This window comes from Vulpes lagopus, chromosome 6, assembly GCF_018345385.1.
Source record: "Vulpes lagopus strain Blue_001 chromosome 6, ASM1834538v1, whole genome shotgun sequence".
Taxonomy (NCBI): Eukaryota; Metazoa; Chordata; class Mammalia; order Carnivora; family Canidae; genus Vulpes; species Vulpes lagopus.
This window is the reverse complement of record NC_054829.1, coordinates 110,459,028-110,484,368: the sequence shown is the minus strand read 5'-3', so window position 1 is coordinate 110,484,368 and position 25,341 is coordinate 110,459,028. Positions and strand designations below refer to the sequence as shown.

General features: G+C 34.2%; 1 protein-coding gene across 2 annotated transcripts in view; it reads left to right on the top strand.

Annotated features, from left to right (window-relative positions):
* Positions 1–25,341, top strand: part of LOC121492389 (bifunctional heparan sulfate N-deacetylase/N-sulfotransferase 4) — a 253,474-nt gene that overhangs the window by 113,232 nt on the left and 114,901 nt on the right. For both annotated transcript variants that reach the window (XM_041757611.1, XM_041757610.1), the window contains exon 3: positions 6,188–6,342. In XM_041757611.1, coding sequence (XP_041613545.1) covers positions 6,188–6,342 — 155 coding nt within the window. The remainder of the gene's footprint in view (positions 1–6,187; positions 6,343–25,341) is intronic.

Sequence of the window (25,341 nt, the reverse complement as noted above, 5' to 3'; positions counted from 1 at the left end):
CCCTTCACCCTGTTTCACCCATATCCGACTCCCCTCCCTTCCAGCAACCACTGGTTTGTCCTCTTTGTATATGAGTTTGTTTCTCCTTTGTGTTATTGTTGTTGATACTGTTGCTTGTTTTATTTTTAGATTTCACATATAAATGAAATCTTAGGATATTTGTATGTCTTTGACTTATTTAATTTAGCATGATACCCATCCATGTTGTGCCAAATGGTAAGATTTCATTCCTTTTTTTTTTTTTTAATTTTCATTTATTTATGATAGTCACACACAGAGAGAGAATGGCAGAGACACAGGCAGAGGGAGAAGCAGGCTCCATGCACCGGGAGCCTGACGTGGGATTCGATCCCGGATCTCCAGGATCGCGCCCTGGGCCAAAGGCAGGCGCTAACCACTGCGCCACCCAGGGATCCCCCGATTTCATTCCTTTTTATAGCTGAGGATTATTCCATTGTGTATGTATACCACATCTTCTTTAACCATTCATCTGTGAATTTATACTTGGGTTGCTACTATATCTTGGCTCTTATAAATAATGCTGCAGTAAATATAAGTATTCATATATCCTTTCCAATTAGTGTTTTTGTTTTCCTTGAGTAAATACCCAGAAGTGGAATTACTGGATTGGATGGTAGTTCTAGTTTTAGGTTTTTGAGGAAACTTCCAACTGTTCTCTAGTGGCTGTACTAGCTTACATTCCTGCCAACAGCGCACAAGGGCTCTCTTTATTCCACATCCTTACCAACACTTCATATTTTTTATGTTCTTGATACTGGCCATTCTGACTGGTGTTAGGTGATATGTTATCATGGTTTTGATTTGCAGTTTTTCCCTGATGATTAGTGATATGAGCATCTTTTCACATGTCTGTTGGCCATCTGTATGTCTTCTTTGGGAAAATGTCTATTCAATAACTCTGCCCATCTTAAATGGATTATTTGTGGATTTATTTGGTGTTGAGTTATATGAATTCTTTATCATATGTATCCTTTGCAAATATCTTCTCCCATTCACTAGATTGCCTTTTTGTTTTGTTCTTGGTTTCCTTTGCCATGCAAAAGCTTTTAGGCAGGATTTAGTCCCATCCTGCCTAAACTCATTTTTGATTTTGTTTTTCTTGCCTAGAGAAACATATCCAGAAAATTATTGCTGAGATAGATGTCCAAAAAATTACTGCCTACGTTTTCTTTTAGGAGTTGTATTGTTTCAGGTCTTATATGGAGATCTTTAATTGTTTTGAGTTTATTTTTGTTTATGGTGTCAGAAAGTGGTCCAGTTTCATTCTTTTGCATATAGCTGTCTAATTTTTCCAAAACCATTTATTTATGAGACTATTTTTACCCTAGTATATTCTTCCCTCCTTTGTCATAGAATAAATGATCACATAAGTATGGATTTCTGTCTGGGCTCTCTATTCTATTCTATTGATCTATGTGGCTATTTTTATGCTAGATCTATAATGTTTTGATTACTGTAGTTTTATAGTATAGTTTGAAATCTAAGATTGTGGGATGCCTGGGTGGCTCAGTGATTGAGGGTCTGCCTTTGGCTCAGGTCATGTAATTCTGGGGTCCTGGGATCAAGTCCCATGTCAGGCTCCCCACAAGGAGCCTGCTTCTCCTTCTGCCTATGTTTCTGTCTCTTTCTCTGTGTCTCCAATAAATAAATAAATAAATAAATAAATAAATAAATAAATAAATTGATCTGGGATTTTGATACCCCCAGTTTTGTTCTTCTTTCTTTTTTTTAAAGATTTTATTTATTTATTCATGATAGACACACACAGAGAGAGAGAGGCAGAGACACAGGCAGAGGGAGAAGCAGGCTCCATGCAGGGATGCCTGACATGGGACTCGATCCCGTGTCTCCAGGATCAGGCCCTGGACTGAAGGCAGCGCTAAACTTCTGAGCCACCAGGGCTGCCCTTGTTCTTCTTTCTTAAGATTCCTTTGGCTATTTGTGATCTTTTGTGATTTCATACAAATTTTAGGTTTTATTAATTCTTGTTCTGTGAAAAATACTTTTGATATTTTGATAAAATGTCACTGAATCTTTAGATAGCTTTGAATAGTTTGGATATTTTAACACTAGTTTTTCTAACCCATCAGCATGGTATATCTTTCCATTTGTTTGAAATTTCTTCATCTTCTATTTCTTTCATCAGTGCCTTATAGTCTTTAGCATACTGGTGTCACACTTCCATGGTTAGGTTTATTCCTAGGTATTTTATTATTTTTGGTGCAGTTGTAAATGGGATTGTTTTCTTAATTTCTCTTTCTGCTCTTTTGTTATTAGTGCATAGAAATAGATCAGATTCCTATATATTGATTTTAAATTCTGCAGCTTTGATTTTATTAGTTCTAGAACTAATAGGTAACTATAGGTAATGTTTAATTAATTTTGATCACCACACAGTTCTTTTTAATTATCATAATATTTAAAATTAGTTTAGTGCATACCAACCTTTACGGAACCATGCCAGAGTCAATATGCAAAAAAAAAAAATACAAACATCTTTTTACCATTTAGGAATTATAATATTTCATACATAATGAGCAAAAACAAAGCAGACATTTGCACAAAAGCAATAACGCAGACACTGGAATTTTATAAATTACATTTTAATGTTGCCTTATGCAAATTAACCTATAGCCCAGATCTTGCTAAATTATTCTTATATTGGCAGACCTAAAGAACTTACAGAAATATGCTATATCTCATAACAAGATACTCCACAGTGATGACAAAAAGTTAACTCTTTGATATTTTACTTCTGAATTTAAAAACTTCCTATTTGTTGAGAATTTAGAGAGGTAAAAGGGAATAACTGTTAAGTGAGAACAAAAAAATACTATATTTTTAATTAATAATGATGTAGATTTGAATCTAGATCAAATTGGAAATAAAAGGTTAAATATGAACACAAATTCTATTTATTTATTTATACATTCATATTCATTCATTTAAACACAAATTCTTTAATGGATTGTAATATGTGTTAAATATGTTGATGTATGAACTACAAATTATATCCTCACATATAATTTAGGCAAAAATTAGGTATAGAGAAATACGTGTGAATAGCATAGAAAAATATGTGTTTACAGGGATTCGAAATTTTAATATTTTCATTTAGTTGGACTTTAAAACATTTGAAATTCTGCTTTGGTCCCTCAGCATGACTTGATATAATATTTTTCATTAAGTTATTTCTAGTTTCACAAGCTTGCCTCACATGGCTTTGAATTATAAGAACTGTTATATAAAATAAGAGAAAGGCTGATGGGAAATTAATCTATGAAGTGAAAAAAAGGTTTTTAAATATCTTATTTTAAATATCTTATATACTCCCAACCTTGTGATGAGTGTTTATAAATTAAGACAATCTCTAGTATAAAAATCACTAACATTTTATGATCAGTCATGCATCTGTTTATGTCAATAGTTTGCAAATTTCTTTAAATTGAGTAATTGATGTCCTTCCTGGTCAAGTGTACATTTTGTGCTTCCTGCTACTTTCAATAACAATCAGTGAAGTTTAAAGTGAATAGAAGCATTTCTCAAACATTCTGTATTCAAAGCACAACAGAAGGATAGGAGAACTATCAATTCATTTATTGCATGTGACATAAAGTAATTCTTTCTAATCTGCACCTCAGTGGGCTACATTATGGCCATAAGAGAGAAACACTTGGTTAAAACATTTCATGCTTAAAATCTATCTGAGGAAATGATAAACTTCTCTTCATTTGGATTTCAGTGTTTGATGTTCTCTATATTAACAAAAGTCAATGAATTGCATGTCTACCTGTACTAATAATTTTAGCTAAAGTTAACAAAAATTAAGGATCCTGTCTGCTCAACTGATTCATAAGACTTTATCACATTCAAAACTTCTATTTCTTTGCCCTTTGTAGAGTAGCAATTGTTACAAGTAGTACAGTGCCAAAACTCTGATTAGCCTGATGGTCCTTTACCTTTTAAGAACTATGGATTATGAACAGCATCCCAGAAATAATGCATATACATAAATCATGCAAAAGTTGGCATGCACCTCAGCAGACATATGAAAGCTCTGAAGTTCAATGACATTATATAAATATGAACTGAATTAAATTATTCACCTATTCACTGCTTTGGGGAAGTGGCACAATACAGTGTAAGTTAAAGGAATCCAATCTCTGACCTTAAGAAATTAATAATCTAGGCAAACAATGTTTTCAAGAATTTGTAAAAATATGTAAATTTAGAACACTAAGGATAAACCTGTAGATATTATTTTTAAGAAGAGATCTTGATATTTATGAAGTGCTTACTACCTGCAAGTCAAGATATTAAGTGCTTTAATCAATCTCGGGCAGCACGGAGGGCTCAGCAGTTTAGTGCCGCCTTCAGCCCAGGGTGTGATCCTGGAGACCCGGGATCGAGCCTCACATCGGGCTCCCTGCATGGAGCCTGCTTCTCCCTCTGCCTGTGTCTCTGTCTCTGTCTCTCTCTTTCTGTGTCTCATGAATAAATAAATAAAATCTTTTTTAAAAGATAAATAAATATATCTTTTCACAAAGACCCAGTGAGATAGATATTTGTATCCCCATTTTAAACAGGAAACCAAGATTTAAAGAAGTTGACTTGTCCAAGGTCACAAAGTCAAGTAAATGGCAGATGTAGAGACTCTACTTCTGTGTTTATTGATACCAAATTACACTTTAACCATTTCACAGCACTATTTACTACATGATCAGTGAAATCTTTATTATGGGACACATAAGTGAAGCATTTGGAGAAGATTCCTTAAAAAAAATACCTTTAATATTTATTTGCTTAGTATTAAGTTAAGCAGCCATTGGTAAAACATACTGTATTGTGGGAAAATAAACAAAATAAGTGTGCCTCACACTCTAAGCCAGAATCTGTTATTCTACTTCACTTAGTTAAGTATCTAGAGACCAAATAGGAATCAATTCTTACATTATTGATCCAGAACATTTTAAAATTAGACTGCATATCATAAAATTGTGCAAAAAATATGATATCATACAGTAAGAATACTTGCACGTATCTGCAACAAAGTGAATTCCCTGGGAAGTAAGTTGTAATTTCCTTTTTCTTTTTTCACTTGTGGCATGACAGATGGTTTTTACAATGCCTTGAGCACTGTTAACAAATTTTCTTAATAGAGGATGAAAACTTTATTTTAGTTTCAAGTTCTCAAGTAAATGTTCTACTGTGTTAATAACCTCATTGTTTAAGTTTTATGAAATATTGACATTAAAATAGGAAATGTATATGTTCATAATATTCGTGTTAGAAATGTAAGGATACAAAAGTAATTGTACAGTGTTAACTTTTAAAAACTACGTAGAAAAAGATTTAAAAGAAAAATACTGAAATGTTTCCACTGAATTGACTCTAGATGATGATCTTTGTTTCTGTTTTGTTTTGGTTTTGTTTGGTTTTGAGCTCATCTGTGCTTTTTTGTCACTTATTTAATAAGCATATATTATTTTTCTTTTTTTTAAGATTTTATTTATTTATTCATGAAAGACACACACAGAGAGAGAAGCAGAGACACAAAAGAGGGAGAAGTGGGCTCCATGCAGGGAGTCCGATGTTACTCGATCCGGTCTCCAGGATCAGGCCCTGGGCCAAAGGCAGCGCTAAACCACTGAACCCCCCGGGCTGCCCATATATTATTTTTCTAATCAGGAAAAATTTAGCAAACCTCATCAGTTGAACTTTAAGCTCAAATTTAGACTCATATGCAAGAATTTTTTAGAATAAAAAGAATCACCTGTGATCAGGTTTCCCTTTTGCATGCAGTAAGGAAGAGAATTATCAGCTAGTAATTTTAAAACAAAAATAAATTGTCTCAAATGAAGTCTGTTTATTCAATCATCACCATATGCTAGCAGTTCAATAGTGTCAGGACAAAATACCCCTAAATTCCAAATTAAACAACTATCTGCACTTGGGGCTACCACACCTACCCCAATTCATCCCAATCCCCAGCCACATTGCCTTTGATGTAATTTAGATTATAGTCATTTCTTTTTATTATTATTAAAGCAATGCAAAATAGGATTTAAGTATCAGTAGTAAGAAGAATAACAAAAATCTGACAAACACAATCTTAAAGACAACATAAAATATTCATTTAAACCATTTTTAACTTTGTGTTTTACAGGGACTGAAGAGGAAGATGAAGGAGATGACCTTCTGCTTAGGTCGGTAGATGAGTTCTGGTGGTTTCCTCATATGTGGAGCCATATGCAGCCTCATCTCTTCCACAATGAGTCATCCTTAGTTGAACAGATGATTCTCAACAAGGAATTTGCACTGGTGAGCATATTTAATTGCAATATTTTTCAAACTATGAGTTTTGATGTATCAGTGGATTGTAAAATCAACTTACTGGGTTGAATACAACAGATATAGAAGATATAAGAGAGTACATCATACATATTAGGGTATATAATGCTTTGTGTTATTTTGTTTCATATACACAGCCATGATGTGGTATTAAATGTATTTCAAGGGGGATCCCTGGGTGGCTCAATGGTTTAGCACCTGCCTTCGTCCCATGGCATGGTCCTAGAGTCCTGGGATTGAGTCCCACATCGGGATCCCTGCATGGAGCCTGCTTCTCCCTCTGCCTATGTCTCTGCCTCTCTCTCTCTCTCTCTCTCTCTCTCTCTCTCTGTGTGTCTCATAAATAAATAAATAAATAATCTTTAAAAAAATTAAAAAATAAATGTATTTCAAAAAGTATGTAATTGTCAGAAAGTTACTGACTTTGTTTTATAGAATAGTTATTCTTGTACCTATGAGGAGGAAATATAATACCTTCTCCATTGTATTCCTGATACATTATAATTACCTCTCAAAAAGCATTTATTATAAGGAGAAATGAATGGATGTATAAACTAAATCATTAGAGCAATGATTGTAAACCAGTGGTTTTAAACTCTAGCATGTATCTTTTTCACCTAAGAGACTTTTTAAAACACAGAGTGCTGGGCCCACTCCTAAAGTTTCTGTTTCAATAGATTTTCAGAGAGGCCTGAGAATTTGCATTTCTAACAAATTATCAGTTGGCCCTTAGGCCAAATCTGGCCTGCTGTTTGCTTTGTAAAATTAGGTAAATATTTCCTTTCAAAAAATAAACTTACCTTGAGTAAGCATGCTAAATTCTCTCTTTGCAGTTACCTTGACAATAAACTGTTTATCATTTGACTTAAACCTCCCCTACCTCACTTGCACTGTGAAGGCGTGCTTTTTAGGTATGTGGGTTATATTTCATAATGGCTGATTTCACCTGTTTGTATAATTTCTTTTTTAAAAAAACCATGCCAAAAGCATTGGGAAAGACTCAGACATAATTGCTTTGTAATGAAATGTTGAAAGCTATTTAGAGTTCATTCAGAGCAATTACATTTGTTTAGTCAGTGTGGCTAGATGCTAGACTGAAGCCTATAAATACATTTTGTAAAAAATGATCTTATTATATGTTGCATTGGCAAAATATTACAACTAAAATGAAGTCTGTTAAACACACAGACTGAAATGACATTGTTCTTCTCCTTCTGGAGTTCTCACCTCCGTAAAGCTTCTCAGGACTCTTCAGGTAGTGACTTTCAAACCCATCTTGAGCTGGGTGTGACAACATAGGATGACAATCAGTGTGTTGTCCAGAGAGCCAGGGAATGTATCTCTTTCCTCTGAAATTATTATCTTTCCACATCCAGATGACACTGCAAAACCATAACAGTATCAAGATGGAATAGGATAATGGAAAATACTACATGAGATATTGGCAGGCTATATTTTAGTCCTCACTGCAGGTAACAATTTCTAATACAGATGAGGTATCATTTATTGTCTTCATGCCTCAGTTTCCTCCCCTGAAATAGTAATGATTCCCTTTTTCATTCTCTTAACTACAAAGTTTTTAGATAATTAATTTAAATCAGCTCATCTGCCAACCAAAAGCACTAGACCAGATAATCCACTGATCAATTCCATTTCTAAAATTCTGTGATCAGTGACATCAGTCCACAAATTTGGAATGAACAACTTGAAATAATCATCTAGTTGCAATTGAAGCGATTATGGAAAGAGATTTTCAAACTAAATGACCAATTTAAACTGAAAAATATCAAAAGTGTTTAAATCTCTCTTTTTTATTCCAATCTGATATTCCTTGGTATGACCTTGGCTGGCAGAGGGGTTATCAGTCAAAAGCAGAGTTATTCTCACAACGCTTACAAAAATGATTCAAATAACATATTAATAGTTTTATATTGATGTTTCAAGAGCAGTTAAACAATCAAAGTGGTTTTATTTGTAGTATTTATCTAAATTCTGTATGGATAGAGTTCATTTTCTATTGTAATATGTCTAAAAATCAAGAGAGAAATATATTGCAATACTATTTTTTTACTGTTCCATCATTTTAGGAGAGCTTTTATTACTGTAAAGCATTGCCATTTCTTTTGTCAAAAGCATTTTTTATTGAAGTATAACTAATAGTGTCATATTAGTTATACTAATAAATACTATTGTTAGTAACTATTATATAATTATTTTTTTTATTTATGATAGTCACACAGAGAGAGAGAGAGAGACAGACAGAGACATAGGCAGAGGGAGAAGCCGGCTCCATGCACCGGGAGCCCGACGTGGGACTCGATCCCGGGTCTCCAGGATCGCGCCCTGGGCCAAAGGCAGGCACTAAACCGCTGCGCCACCCAGGGATCCCATAATTATTATATATATTATATAACTATTATAACTAATATTAGTTATACTAATAAAGTATACTTTATACTAATAAAGTATAACTAATAGTTTTATATTAGTTTCAGCTATATAATACACTGATTCAACAATTCTGTACGTTATTCAGTGCTCATCACTAATAAGAGTACTCTTATTTCCCTACATCTATTTCGCCCATCCTCCCACCTACCTCCTCTCTGGTAACTGCCAGTTTGTTCTCTATATTTAAGAGTCTGGGTTTTTTTCTTTTTTGTTTTTCTCATTTTTACTTTGTTCATTTTGTTTCTTAAATTCTTCATGAGTGAGATCATAATGGTATTTTTCATTCTCTTCCTAACTTATTTCACTTAGCATTTTACTGTCTAGTCCATCCCTGTTCTTGCAGATCTCATTCTTTTCTATGGCTGAGCAATATTCCATTGTGTATATATACCAAATCTTTATCCATTCATCTATGGGTAGACACTTGGGTTACTTCCATATCTTGGCTCTTGTCAATAATGCTGCAGTAAACATAGGAGTACATTTTTTTTTAATTAGTGTTTTCATTTTCCTTCAGTAAATACTCAATAGCAGAATGGCTGAATCATATTGTATTTCTATTTTTAGCCTTTGAGGAATCTCCATACAGTTTTCCACAGTGGCTACACTAAATTATATTCCCACCAATGTGCACAAGAGTTCCTTTTTCTCTACATCCTCATCAATGCTTGTTATTTGTCATCTTTTTTAATCTAACCATTCTTACAGTTTGTGATATCTCATCATGGTTTTGATTTGCATTTCACTGATGATTAATGATGTTGAGCATCTTTTCATGTGTCTGTTGGTCATTTGTGTCTTGTTTTGAAATTTGTCTATTCGGGCACTCTGCCCATGGTTTGATCAGATTGGTTTTTTTGGTGTTGAGTTGTATAAAGTCTTTATATATTATGGTTATTAACCCCCTATTGGATATATCATTTACAAATATCTCCTTCCATTCAGTAGGTTTCCTTGTTGTTTTGTTGATGATCTCCTTTGCTGTGCAGAAGCTTTATGTTTTGGTGTGGTCCCAAAGGTTTAATTTTGCTTTTGTTTCCCTTGCTTGTGGAGACATATCTAGAAAAATGTTTCTATGGCTAATGTCAAAGAAATTACTGACTATGTTTTCTTCTAGGAGTCTTATGGATTCAAGTCTCACGTTTAAGTCCTTGAGCCATTTGAATTTATTTGTGTGTATTGTATAAGAAAGTGATCTAGTTTCATTGTTTTGCAGGTACCTGTCCAGTTTTCCCAACACCATTTGTTAAAGAGATTATATTTTTTCCATTGCATTTTTTAGCATCCTTTGTTGTAGATTAATTGATCATATAATTGTGGGTTTATTTCTGGTCTGTCTTTTCTGTTCTATCAATCTGTGTGTCTGTTTTTGTGCCAATATTGTACTGTTTTGATCACTATAGTTCTGTAGTATATTTTAAAATTCGGGATTGTAATACCTCCACCTTTGTTCTTTCTCAGGATTGCTTTGGCTAGTTGTATTCTTTTGTGCTTCTATATAAATTTAGGATTATTTGTTCTAATTCTATGAATAATGTTGTTGGTATTTTCATAGGGATTGCATTAAATCTATAGATTGCTTTGGATAGTATGGATATGTTAACAATACTGGTCCTTCTATTCTATAAGCATAGAGTATCTTTTCATTTGTTTGTGTCATATTCCATGTCTTTTATCAGTGTTTTATACTTTTTGGAGTATAGATGTTATACCTCCTTAATTAGGTTTACTGCTAGGTATTTTATATTTTTAATGCAATTGTAAATGGGGTTGTTTTCTCAATTTATCTTTCTGCAACTTACTTATTAGTGTAAAGAAACTCAACATTTTATTGTATATTAATTTTGTAATTGTAATTCTGTAATTTGTGACTTGGCTAAATTTAATTATCAGTTCTGATAGTTTTCAAAGCACTATTATTTCTAAATCCATGCACATTTATGTTTGTTGTGAATTCATGTGTGTATATATAGAAAGTTATGTGTATGTATATGCTTAATCTATGAGCACATGTGTATAGAGTATATGAATGTGTTTGTGTGTGCATATATATGCATGCATGCTTGTTACACGAACATACATGCCTTGTGAGAGTGTGTATGTTTGTGTAGAGGGTGTTAGTTGAATGATAAGTATAGTCAACCAAGATATGTTAATTTTAAGATACTATGCTTATAGGGTAATAAGGCAGGCAGTAATATTTTTTGATTCTTTCTTTTAGTAAACCATACATTTTTGCTTTCATTCTGTAGCTTGAGCATCTCACTAACTAGAAGCAATGCTTCAAAGATGACAACAGGCAAACAAAAACTCAAGAGAATGAGAAACATTGGCTAACATTAAGGTGCTTGATGAAAATGTTACCAGAAATCATTCCTTAACCCATACCTCTTTTTCAAATCTAGAGATCAAGAATGCCAGAGTTATTTATTTTTATTCCACAATAAATGTATGGGGGTGGGGAAGAAATTAAGAAACAATGTCTCCTTGTTTTAAGCTTTGTGTACAGACTCATTAACATTTTCAAATGAATAAGGCCTATTTGTTCACTAATAGTAAACCATAATATCCTGAACAGATAAAAAAAAATTGTCTTCACTAATAACTTTTATTTTTATTTTATTTTTTTTAATTAATTTTTATTGGTGTTCAATTTACCAACATACAGAAAAACACCCAGTGCTCATCCTGTCAAGTGTCCGCCTCAGTGCCCGTCACCCATTCCCCTCCAACCCCCCGCCCTCCTCCCCTTCCACCACCCCTAGTTCGTTTCCCCGAGTTAGGAGTCTTTATGTTCTGTCTCCCTTCCTGATATTTCCCAACATTTCTTTTCCCTTCCTTTATATTCCCTTTCACTATTATTTATATTCCCCAAATGAATGAGAACATACACTGTTTGTCCTTCTCCGATTGACTTATTTCACTCAGCATATACCCTCCAGTTCCATCCACGTTGAAGCAGATGGTGGGTATTTGTCGTTTCTAATGGCTGAGTAATATTCCATTGTATACATAAACCACATCCTCTTTATCCATTCATCCTTCGATGGACACTGAGGCTCCTTCCACAGTTTGGCTATTGTGGCCATTGCTGATAGAAACATCGGGGTGCAGGTGTCCCGACGTTTCATTGCATCTGAATCTTTGGGGTAAATCCCCAACAGTGCAATTGCTGGGTCGTAGGGCAGGTCTATTTTTAACTCTTTGAGGAACCTCCACACAGTTTTCCAGAGCGGCTGCACCAGTTCACATTCCCACCAACAGTGTAAGAGGGTTCCCTTTTCTCCGCATCCTCTCCAACATTTGTTGTTTCCTGCCTTGTTAATTTTCCCCATTCTCACTGGTGTGAGGTGGTATCTCATTGTGGTTTTGATTTGTATTTCCCTGATGGCAAGTGATGCAGAGCATTTTCTCATGTGCATGTTGGCCATGGCCATGTCCTCCTCTGTGAGATTTCTCTTCATGTCTTTCGCCCATTTCATGATTGGATTGTTTGTTTCTTTGGTGTTGAGTTTAAGAAGTTCTTTATAGATTTTGGAAACTAGCCCTTTATCTGATATGTCGTTTGCAAATATCTTCTCCCATTCTGTAGGTTGTCTTTTAGTTTTGTTGACTGTATCCTTTGCTGTGCAAGAGCTTCTTATCTTGATGAAGTCCCAATAGTTCATTTTTGCTTTTGTTTCCTTTGCCTCTGTGGATGTATCTTGCAAGAAGTTACTGTGGCCAAGTTCAAAAAGGGTGTTGCCTGTGTTCTCTTCTATTATTTTGATGGACTCTTGTCTCACATTTAGATCTCTCATCCATTTTGAGTTTATCTTTGTGTATGGTGAAAGAGAGTGGTCCAGTTTCATTCTTCTGCATGTGGATGTCCAATTTTCCCAACACCATTTATTGAAGAGACTGCCTTTCTTCCAATGGATAGTCTTTCCTCATTTATCGAATATTAGTTGACCATACATTTCAGGGTCCACTTCTGGGTTCTCTGTTCTGTCCATTGATCTATGTGTCTGTTTTTGTGCCAGTACCACACTATCTTGATGACCACAGCTTTGTAGTACAACCTGAAATCTGGCATTGTGATGCCCCCAGATATGGTTTTCTTTTTTAAAATTCCCCTGGCTATTCGGGGTCTTTTCTGATTCCACACAAATCTTAAAATAATTTGTTCTAATTCTCTGAAGAAAGTCCATGGTATTTTGATAGGGATTGCACTAAACGTGTAAATTGCCCTGGGTAACATTGACATTTTTACAATATTAATTCTGCCAATCCATGAGCATGGAATATTTTTCCATCTCTTTGTGTCTTCCTCAATTTCTTTCAGAAGTGTTCTATAGTTTTTAGGGTATAGATCCTTCACCTCTTTGGTTAGGTTTATTCCTAGGTATCTTATGCTTTTGGGTGCAATTGTAAATGGGATTGACTCCTTAATTTCTCTTTCTTCAGTCTCATTGTTAGTGTATAGAAAAGCCATTGATTTCTGGGCATTGATTTTGTATCCTGCCACGCTACCAAATTGCTGTATGAGTTCTAGCAATCTTGGGGTGGAGGCTTTTGGGTTTTCTATGTAGAGTATCATGTCATCGGTGAAGAGGGAGAGTTTGACTTCTTCTTTGCCAATTTGAATGCCTTTAATGTTATTTTGTTGTCTGATTGCTGAGGCGAGGACTTCCAGAACTATGTTGAACAGCAGTGGTGAGAGTGGACATCCCTGTCTTGTTCCTGATCTTAGCGGAAAGGCTCCCAGTGCTTCCCCATTGAGAATGATATTTGCTGTGGGCTTTTCGTAAATGGCTTTTAAGATGTCGAGGAAAGATCCCTCTATCCCAACACTCTGAAGTGTTTTGATCAGGAATGGATGCTGTATTTTGTCAAATGCTTTCTCTGCATCTAATGAGAGGATCATATGATTCTTGGTCACTGATAACTTTTAAATAATTATCTGTTTTTCTTGACATTTTGTTAAATAATCATGCATCTTATTTATGAGTAAATAAGTTAAGAATTATTGAAATAGGGGCACCTGGGTGACTCAATCAGTTAAGCGTCTGCCTTCAGCTCAGGTCATGATCCCAGAGTCCTGAGGGTGAGTCTTGTATTAGCTCCCTGTTCAGTGGAGAGTATGCTTCTCCCTCTGCCCTTCCCCTGCTCGTGATCTCTCTCTCTCTCAAATAAATAAATGTTTTTTAAAAAAGAATTCTTGAAATAAAAGCATACGTTTTTAAATTCTACTTTTAAAATGCTACAAATTTTTATTAATTCTGCTTTTGTTTTCATAATTAGGCAGAACATTTCTGATAAGAAAAATGCTGACACTTAGATTGTTCTCATAGAAACTCAGACTTATCAAAGAGTAACTAACTATGGAAAATATTTAAGTATTACTTATGCAGGGGTTTTAATTAAAAAACAAAAAGAATTTAATGTTGGAATTCATAGCACAAGGTATAAAATTGAGAGAGAGCTGCCTTTCAATAGCCAATATGCCTATATCTTTACTAAATTATGCAGTATACAGACTTATGTTGTACAACAAATACAAGATATCAAAAAACCCTGATAATTATAGTTAATAGGGTATTTCAAAGATAGAACATTTAGAGAAGGTAAGAATATTTAATCAAAAATAAATTTGTGACCAAATATTGACTTAGTGAAAGTTCACTAGGGAGCGAATAATGTTTTTTGATGGCTCAATAATGAATAAGGCAGTCTGTGCACTCAGCAGAATAGACACTGACATAAGCATGAAAATTTTAAATAAAATACAAAGAAGCAAAACATCCAAGCATAGACAAATTCGAAACATGTTTGGCAAACTGCATGAACTTTTGAGAGATCCTGAACTTTTATAACCTAATCTCAGAAATGGGATTCCATTATTTTTACCATATACTATTCATTAGAAGATAGTCATTAGGTCCAGCACATCATCAAAGGAAGGAGAATTCAACAAAGTAGTGAATACAAATAGGAAGAAATCATTGGAAGTCATTATGGAAACTCGCCTTTACATCTAACTAGAAATAAGAAATACAGTAAATTTAGAAATAAGTAAATACAGTAAATAAGAAATACAGTAAATACAGTAAATTTACACATTTACCATGTGTAAATAGAGAATCCTGTATGATAGAAATCACATTTATTCTTTCATTAATTTAAAAAATATTTGCATATGAACTAAAACATTAAACTCCAAATCTTTATTCTAAGGCTTAATGCCAATTACATCCCACTAAGCCAAAAATGTTGATTCATCAAACACTTCTCTTTCTCTCATCCCATCTATTGCCTTTAGTTGAAAATATATTTAGACACATTGAGTTCTCATCACCTCTTACTACTAACGACTTAGTCTAAATAATAATTGTATCTTTTTATCAGCTTTATTGATATTTATATTAACATACCATACAATTCACCCATATAAACTTCAGTGATTTTTAGTATATTCACAGATTTGTGCAAACTTCACTAAAATACATTTAAAAACATCTTTATTGGGGCAGCCTGGGTGGCTCAGTGGTTTAGCACTGCCTTCAGCCCAGGGCCTGATCCTGGAGAGCCGGGATGGAGTCCCATATTGGGCTCCCTGCATGGAGCCTGCTTCTCCCTCTGCCTGTGTCTTTGCCTCTCTGTCTCTCTGTTTCTCATGAGTAAATAAATAAAATCTTAAAAAAAAAAAACAACATCTTTATTAGGTAACGGGGTGATGGCTATTAAGGAAGGCACACAATGTGATGAGCACTGGATATTATATGCAACTGATTAATTGTGGAACACACAAATGCATACACACACACAAACACATCCTTATCACCTCAAAAAAAGTCTATACCTTTTAGCAGTCACTCTCTTTCTCCAACTCCCCCAATCCTGGGAAATTATTAATTTACTTTTTATTTCTACAGATTTGCTTATTTTGAACATTTTATTTTATATAAGGGGAATCATAAAATATGTGTGTGATCTTTTATGATTAGCTTTTTTCATTTAGTATAGTGTTTTGAGGTTCATATATGTTGTAACATGTATCAGTACTTTGTTCCTTTTTATATCTAAGTAACATTTCATTGCTATGTTTATTTTATTTAACAGTTCACTAGTTAATAGATATTTTCTACTTTTTGGCTATTATCTAAATGCTGCTATAAATATTCATTTATAAGTTTTTGTGTGGACATATGTTTTCATTTATCTTTGTATTTACCCAGGGGTGGAATGTTGGGTCATACGGCATCTCTATGTTTAACATTTTGAAAAACTGCCAGACTGTTTCTAAATTGTCTGTACCACTTTACATGCCCACCAACAATGCATGAGGATTCTAATTACTCTGCATCCTAGTTAACCCTTGTTATTAACTGTCTTTTTATTGCAGACATCTGAGTGGGTACAAAGTAGTATCAAATTATGTTGTGATTTGCATTTCCCTAATGGAAATGATGTTGAGCATCTTTTCATATGCCTATCAACCTATTGGAGAAATGTCTATTCACATCTTTTTCCACTTTCTAGTTGAGTTAGTGGCCTTTTGTTCTTTCTTGCAAGAAACCTTTGTGTATTGTTTATACAAGTACTTTATCAGATCTATGATTTGCAAATATTTTCCCCATGTGTGGATTGTCTTTTATTTTCTGAACAGTGTTTTTTGAAACATAAAAGTTAATTTTGATAAAGTCCAATTTATCTTTTTTTTCATCTCTTGTGCTTTTTGGGTCAAATTAAAAAAAAAAAAAAAAACTTTGCTTAACCCAAGGTCAAAAAAGTATACTCTTATATTTGCTTCTATGAGTTATTTAGTATGAACTCTTATGTGTAGTTCTGTGATACATTTAGAGTTAATTCTTTATGAAGTACAACTTCATTTTTTCATATGTGGATACTCGGTTGTACCTGCATTATTTTTTGAAAAGATTGTTCTTTCCCCCCACCCAACTGTCTTGGTACTTCTGTTAAATATAAATTGGATTTAAATCTAAAGAAATACTTCTAGACTCTCAATCCTATTATATTTATCTCTATCACTGCCCTCATGCTAAATCTTATTATTTTGATTACTATATATTCACAATAAGGTTTGATGTTGGGAATTGTGAGTCCTCCAACTTTGTTCTCTTTCAAAATTGCTATGTCTAACCTGGGTCCTTTGCATTTTCATATGAATTTTAGAATCAGCTTATCAGTTTCTGCACAATGGCTGGCTGGGATTTTGACAGGATACCACTGAATCCATAAATCAATTTGAGAAATGCTCCCATCTTAACAATAATAAGTCTTCAATATAAAGTCTATGTACATGGGCTGTTTTTCCATTTATTTAGGTCTTGCTTAGTTTTTTTCAACAATATTTTCTAATTTTCAGAGTCTGTGTTCCACACTTTTGTTAAATACATTCCTAAGGCTTTTTGATGCTATTGTAAATGGAATAATTATTTACTTTAACTTTCATTGTTTATTTTATACATATATATATATATATCAATTTGTACAATTGATTTTTGTATATAGAACTTTAACCTTCAAATTTGCTGAATTCATTTACTAGTTCTCGAGTTATTTTAGTGGATTCTTAAGTATAGTTTTTATATAAGATCTTACCATGTGTAAATAGAGATATTTTCGCTTCTTTTTCCATTATATGTCATTTTCTTGTCCAATTTCCCTGGGGAGAACCTCCTCTATAATGTTGAATAGAAATGGCAAGCACAAAAATGCTTGTCTTATCCCTGATCTTATGAGGGAAGCTTCCAGTCTTTTACAATTAAACATGATGTTAGTTATAGGCTTTTCATAGATACCCATTACCAAGTTGGAGTTCCTAGGTCCATTTCTACTCAGTGGAGTATTTTTATTATTAAAGAATATTGGCATTTTCATACATTTTGAGGGAGGTCTAGTCAGTTAATTATGTTATCCCCTTTGTTTTATTGATATATTATATTACACCATTTGGTTTTTAGACATTAAGCTAACCTTACATTCCTGTGATAAATCTCAGTTAGTGCTGGAGTGTAATGCTCTTTAATTTCTGAATTTAATTGCTAGTACTTTTCTGAAGATTTTTCATGAACATTCATAGACATATGGTTTATGGTTCTCTTTTATTATATCTTTGTCTGGTTTTGGTTGTAGGCTAATATTAGCCTAATAGAATTAGTTGACAAATGCTCTCTCCTCTCTGTATTTTGAAAGAATAAGTCCATGATTGGTATTAATTCTTCACATGTTTAGTAGAACTCACCAGTGAAACTGCCTGGCCTGGCTTTTCTGTGTAGAAAGCTTTTAAATTATTAAATCAATATCTACTAGTTATAAGTCTATTTGTATTTTCTATTGCCACTTGAATCAGTTTTAGTACTTCATGTGTTTCTATGGATTTATCCATTTCACCTAAGTTAGCTAATTTTTTGGCATAGAGTATTCATAATATTGTTTATGGCTCTTTTAATTTTTACAAGGTTAGTAGTGTTTTTGTTACTGTTGTCTCTGATTTTACCAATTTGAAACTCCACTAATCACCAGGAGCATGTGCTATGGTTTTTCAATAATGCCTTAAGGTACAGACTTTACCATAGTCTGAAATCAATAAAGTTCATTCCGTGTTGCAGAAAGTAGTATCTGAATTAGGTCTATGAGACTCTTTTCAACCAGAGGAGTGTTCTTAGCTGTCCTTTTCCTTGGTTCTCTCAAATAAACTTCTTATTTGGTCTATTATTAGCTTGTTGTGAATCTTAATTAAAATAACAGTGTTCTCTAAATTGCTTACCATCAAAATCTCCATTGTTTTCAAGGGTGACCTTAAGCTTGAACTTTTCCCTACTATATCCCAAATAAAGTCCCTTCTCCTGGAGAGAATTTAGGAGATCTCTCTTTCTTTGACCTGCATCTTCCCCTGGGAAAAATCTTTGCATCCACTGCTCTGGAACTGAAGTGGGTACAATGACCTCCTCTCAGAGTGACACCCAGATTTATGAGCAGAGTACTGGGTTGGGATGGTAATCTCTGATCTTCTCAGTTTGGCTCTCCTGGTTTAAAACCACCACCCTACAATTGAGCTGGAGCAAGAACGAATCATGATTTCAGTATTATTAGTCTCTGGCATCTGAGGTAAAAATGTGGAAGAGTGCTCCAGATCTCTTAGCAGTTCTTGCCTAGAATAGAACTTCTATGCACAGAGCTAGGGGCAGGAGAAATTCTCATGGCCTGCCACTCCCAGGGAGAATCACAGCTTTAGACTGGAATCCAAGGAAACAGAAACCCTTGTATTCCTGGCTGCACCTTTCTGGGGTGGGAATTTTGTCATTCCAAACTGAGGCAAGTGGGGAAGGGTGTGGGTTATGGCTCATATGGCATTTAATTTCATTGTTCTTACCAGTCTTGGTAGATTTTCTTGAATATGTTTCTTCATTTTCTGTACATCCTTCAGTTCATTTTCCAGAGATTTTAAGTGGTTTGGTTTCTTTTGTTTTTTTTTTTTTTTTGTGGGGTTTTTGTTGTTGTTGTTGTTGTTGTTTTAGGAATTTATTTATTTATTTATTTATCTATCTATCTATTTATTTATTTATGAAAGAGGAGAGAGAGTACAAGTGGAGGGAAGGGTCAGAGGGAGAAGCAGACTCCCCACTCAGCAGGGAGCCAGATGCAGGGCTCCATCCAACGACCCAACCCGAGATCATGACCTAAGCTGAAGGTAGATGCTTAACTGACTGAGCCAGCAGGTGCCCCTAAATTGTTTTCAAAATAATTTCTATGAGTTTTGGTTGTTTTGTTGGAAGATAGTCCACAGAACTCCTCATTGCTAATTTATAGCAATAGTGCCCCACTGGTGTCCAGCTCCACTCTGGGCCCTTTTGAGTCTGTTCCCCTCAAAACAGCTATAATGACTGTGTTAACTCCTAACTCAGATCCTGTCACATTTTGCCTCAAAGCCCTCCAAACTACTTTAAAACAGCCCTTATGGCCTTTGCCTCTGAACTCTTGTTTCATATGCCCCATGTTCCCATCTGATATTTTAATGGCTGATACTTGAAAGTCCCCAGTAATTTCCCCTGATATGTTAGAATTTCTAGAAAGGGTTTTCAAATTAAATCCCACTGTGGTTTTGAAATAATTTGTTTCTTAAATCTGCTGTGTCTATTTTTTTGTATCAGTACTTTAAATCCTAAAATGGAGTAGGCAAAAAAAATTTAAGTTTCAAAAAGCGTTAAATAATGAAATCAAATATTAATGGCATTTCCTTGGAAGACAGAGCAGTAAAAATTTGCTAACTGTTTAGTAAATGGAATATTTATATGATCTTGAATATATTTAATAATACTTATAGGAAACCTATGATGAGTAAAATGGTCTTAGGAAGAAAGAAAATAATAAAATCACAGTGGGAAGATTATAGAATAGCAGCCAGAAAACTTGAAGCACACTTATATGAGCACTTAAATGATTTTGTTACTGAATACAGAACATTTATTTATAGATGGCATTTTATAACAGTGTAAAAGTGATTTCTGTATATATACCATGTGGCCAGTAGAGATATCTCCTCATCATTATAAATATTATTTTTTCTCTTTATGTTAAATATACATGCATTTCTCATATATTGTTCAAAAATATCATTTATAGACACAATTTATTTATCACTATGTTCCTTTACCATGACAATATTTTGTCCATCATAATTCTTTATATCCTCTTATTAATATTTGTATTGTATTTTATCTGGGATTCTCAAAATTATACACCTATAGATTCAACCTTTAATATATGCTACATCAGATGGAATATTTGTATTACAATGTATGAGCTATCCATTTTTCACTGAAGAGATTTAGCATCTGGATGATTTTATTGTCTTAACCATTTCAGACAGGGCTTTCTAAAATATGATACTTACCTATTTTAAATTAACAAATGCATACTAAGCATCATGTCTCATTTTTCACAAGTCCTAAAAGTTTTCACTGTTGATACAAATGATTTTCCTGTGCTCCCAGAGTCTGCTAAGAATATGTTGACTATTTGCTCCTAACCTGTGTTCTTAGAATTTTTACATCTACTTTTTCAAGTTTTCTAATTTATGGTTTGTAAGATTAATAACTTTCTCTTCTAGCCATTATTATATTATCTGAATATAGGATCTAGATTCCCATTTTATTAAGATGAAGTGGTTAAACTAGAAAACCATTAAGGTTTGTGATAGCTCTAAAATTCTATAAATCGGAGTTGCTCTGAGCTTGGAAATCAGATACAACAAGCTTCTTAAGGTTGTTTCTAAAGTGACAGTTAAAGCATTCCGTTTCTCAAATGAGAAAACTGAGCTAATATGTAAAAGGTCACACAGAACCCATACTCTGCCTGTGATGCCTAATCCAGTGTTCTGTCAATTGCACCATATACCACCTCAAGCAATTGCACCTCTGGATCTCTGGGAGAACCAGACGGTGTCACCTGAGGTAAAATAAACCAACTTGTGTGCCCTATTTTTCTAGTGTCCTTTTTTTAAACCATAGCCCAGATAATTAAGGTAATAAATGACTTCTACAAATTTGAAAAACTGTTGAAGAATATAAGACCTTTCTTTCTCTATTGAGAGAAATACATGCTATTGAATAAAAACTTAAAGGTTAATATGGAAAATTGAAGCACACAGATAATATAATGATCAGTGTTGCATCAGAAGTGAAAATAATTTTAGTTTTCTTGCAGCTACCCATTGCCAGAAGATTTTTTTAACCCTTTTTACAAGTAGAATGATGTTAATTAAGTTCTTAGCTAAGTTATTCAAGAGTCTCTAAGGTTTTCATCAATTCCTATTTTTACCAAACCTACAACATGAAGGATAGCATGAACTTTTTGTCTGAAAATTAGAATTGGTATTTCATTAGCTATTAATATTCATACTGCTTAACAATGGATTTAGTGGGGTTGGGGGGATGACTTTTGTTGTCATGTGTTGTATCTTGCTAAATCTTTGACTTGTCTGGTATTGGCAGGTAGATGAGAGTATTTCCCTTAGACAGAAAATCTCTACAATACATATTTATCTATTTGATTTTCCTAGCAGAGGACACAATAGACCCACCCATCCCCCCCAATTCCTATTTTAGTTGCAGCATCTTTTTTTGGTCAAGGAGCTATTTTATTTCTGAACATGTTTAACCTCATAGGAATAAATGCCACCAACAAAATTAATTTTAATATTGGGCAGCAATAATCGAAGGTAATGAACTATTTGTATCATTCAAGATATTTTAAATGTAAATCTATCAAGGCTTGTATCTATCTCTTCTGAATACCTTGTCATCATTATTTTTGGTAAATGTAAAGCCTCGAAACTCATTCTTTCTGCTTTCTGATTTTTATGCATTTAAATAATCTTTTAAGATTAACTAGAGGAGGTCTAATGCTTTTCAAGTGCTGATACATGAAACAATTGAAGCAGAGGATTTCCCCCTAGGAGATAAGCTGATAACTGCTTAAAGGAGTTGCTAATATTTAATTTACTTGCTTTAAAAGAAATAAGCCTACAGAATGGGAGAAGATATTTGCAAATGACATATCAGATAAAGGGCTAGTTTCCAAAATCTATAAAGAACTTATTAAACTCAACACCAAAGAAACAAACAATCCAATCATGAAATGGGCAAAAGACATGAAGAGAAATCTCACAGAGGAAGACATGGACATGGCCAACATGCACATGAGAAAATGCTCTGCATCACTTGCCATCAGGGAAATACAAATCAAAACCACAATGAGATACCACCTCACACCAGTGAGAATGGGGAAAATTAACAAGGCAGGAAACAACAAATGTTGGAGAGGATGCGGAGAAAAGGGAACCCTCTTACACTGTTGGTGGGAATGTGAACTGGTGCAGCCACTCTGGAAAACTGTGTGGAGGTTCCTCAAAGAGTTAAAAATAGACCTGCCCTACGACCCAGCAATTGCACTGTTGGGGATTTACCCCAAAGATTCAGATGCAATGAAACGTCGGGACACCTGCACCCCGATGTTTCTAGCAGCAATGTCCACAATAGCCAAACTGTGGAAGGAGCCTCGGTGTCCATCGAAAGATGAATGGATAAAGAAGATGTGGTTTATGTATACAATGGAATATTACTCAGCAATTAGAAACGACAAATACCCACCATTTGCTTCAACGTGGATGGAACTGGAGGGTATTATGCTGAGTGAAATAAGTCAATCGGAGAAGGACAAACAGTGTATGTTCTCATTCATTTGGGGAATATGAATAATAGTGAAAGGGAATATAAAGGAAGGGAAAAGAAATGTTGGGAAATATCAGGAAGGGAGACAGAACATAAAGACTCCTAACTCGGGGAAACGAACTAGGGGTGGTGGAAGGGGAGGAGGGCGGGTGTTGGAGGGGAATGGGTGACGGGCACTGAGGTGGACACTTGACGGGATGAGCACTGGGTGTTTTTCTGTATGTTGGTAAATTAAACACCAATTAAAGTTAATTAAAAAAAAATTAAAAAAAATATATAAAAAAAAATATAAAAAAAAATAATAAAAAAAAAAAAAAAAAGAAATAAGTATTTCCTCTAAATATTGTTTTGTTTATATTATACGGAACAGTAAACTATGCACAAAAACAAAAGACAAAGTTATGTTGCTCTGAAGAAAACAAAACCCTGGCTGTTTGTACATATAAAAATCTTTTGTGACACAGGTTAGCTATTGTCTAGTTGTTCAATGTATTAGTTAAGCCCATGCATTGGGCTTCAAACCTATCTTAATTCAAATTCCATCTTTGCCAATTACTAAATGGGTGACCTTCACAAACAAACTAAAATTCTTGTGCTGTTTATTTTCAAATATGTAAGATAGGGATGATAGAAGTTTGTGCCTCACAGGTTTTTATGAGGCTTAAATGATGCATGTGCATGTTTGTATATCTATAATGCTTAATGAATTGTTTGACACATAAGTGTTTCAAAAAGTATTTGTTGTCATCATCATCATCATCATCATCCTGCCTACCATCATTTTCACCATATTTCTTCAAAAAAAAACATATGATTGTTCCTTTTGAAATAAGAAATTGGTGATGACAATACCATGGAATGATTTTTTCAAGGCTATGTAATATGCAAGTTGGGGACAGATACAAGATATTCTCATTTACCTTGCAGTTCTCCATCTATCCATAATTCAATACTGAATATAATCACTAATTTTTAATAATTAAAAGAGACTAGAATCTTAACAAACATTCCAAAAAATAAAAGAATATGGATGTCAGGAGTTGTATTTTTAAAGAAATAAGTGGGGATCCCTGGGTGGCGCAGCGGTTTAGTGCGTGCCTTTGGCCCAGAGCGCGATCCTGGAGACCTGAGATCAAATCCCACGTCGGGCTCCGGGTGCATGGAGCCTGCTTCTCCCTCTGCTTGTGTCTCTGCCTCTCTCTCTCTCTCTCTCTCTCTCTCTCTCTGTGTGACTATCATAAATAAATAAAAATTTTAAAAAATTATAAAGAAATAAGTGAAAAAATTAGAAAGGGTTGATTCATGTACATGTGAACTCGACTCTGAAATCATTGTTCCCCAATTATGTCCAAAAATTTTCAGATACTTCTTCCAGTGTGAAAAAGTAACTCTCTCCTTTCTTTCATGCATTTGTTCCTTCCTTTCTTCCTTCTTCTTTGCAAAGAGCACAAAATATTAATTTTTCCTTCCTCTCTTTCTTCCTCTTTTCCTTCCTTCTTCCTTTTCCTCAACAGACAATTAATGAGTATATATTATCTGCTAAGCATTTACTTGATATCAGGAATGCAGAAATGAATGGGATGCTTCTTATTCTCAAGGATTTTACTTAAGTGTAATAAGACAGTGTTTTGGGTTTTTGAGAGAAATGTACAGAGCATAGTATAGCCACAAAGGAGACACTCATTAGTTATAAGGGAAGTAAAATTTTTAAAAAAACAAGACAGACTATTGGAATAACACTTGTTAAGTAAGTGTGGTTGAGGCAGAAGATAGGAGAGGAGCACCTAGGCAGAGAGAGAAATGTATGAAAGAACATGAGATAATACCCAAATAACATGTTCCACTCTTCTAGTAAAATATATACTGCTTCAGCAACCACTTATAATTGGGCCTGGAAACTACTGCCTGTGAGATTTGGCCTACAGTCTGTTATTGTATGGTTGGTGTACTAAGGACTGGTTTTATATTTTGAGAGGATTATAAAAAATGAACTAACTAAGAAAAATGTATGACAGAGGCATTATTTGCTGGCAAGGTCTAAAATATTAACTACATAGCTCCTTGGAGTAAAAGTTTGTCAGACTGTGACCCACACATGTAATGATCCAGAGGAAAGTACATCAAATTGCAATCGTAATGATGAACAGTATTCCATGAATCTGAAATTAACATACATCTGTCCATCAGTGATTATTGGTAACCTCCTGTGTCCTTAGAAATATATTCCTGATAATTCTTACCTTTATGAATCTCCAAAAGGAGCATAAAATGTTGAGGAAAG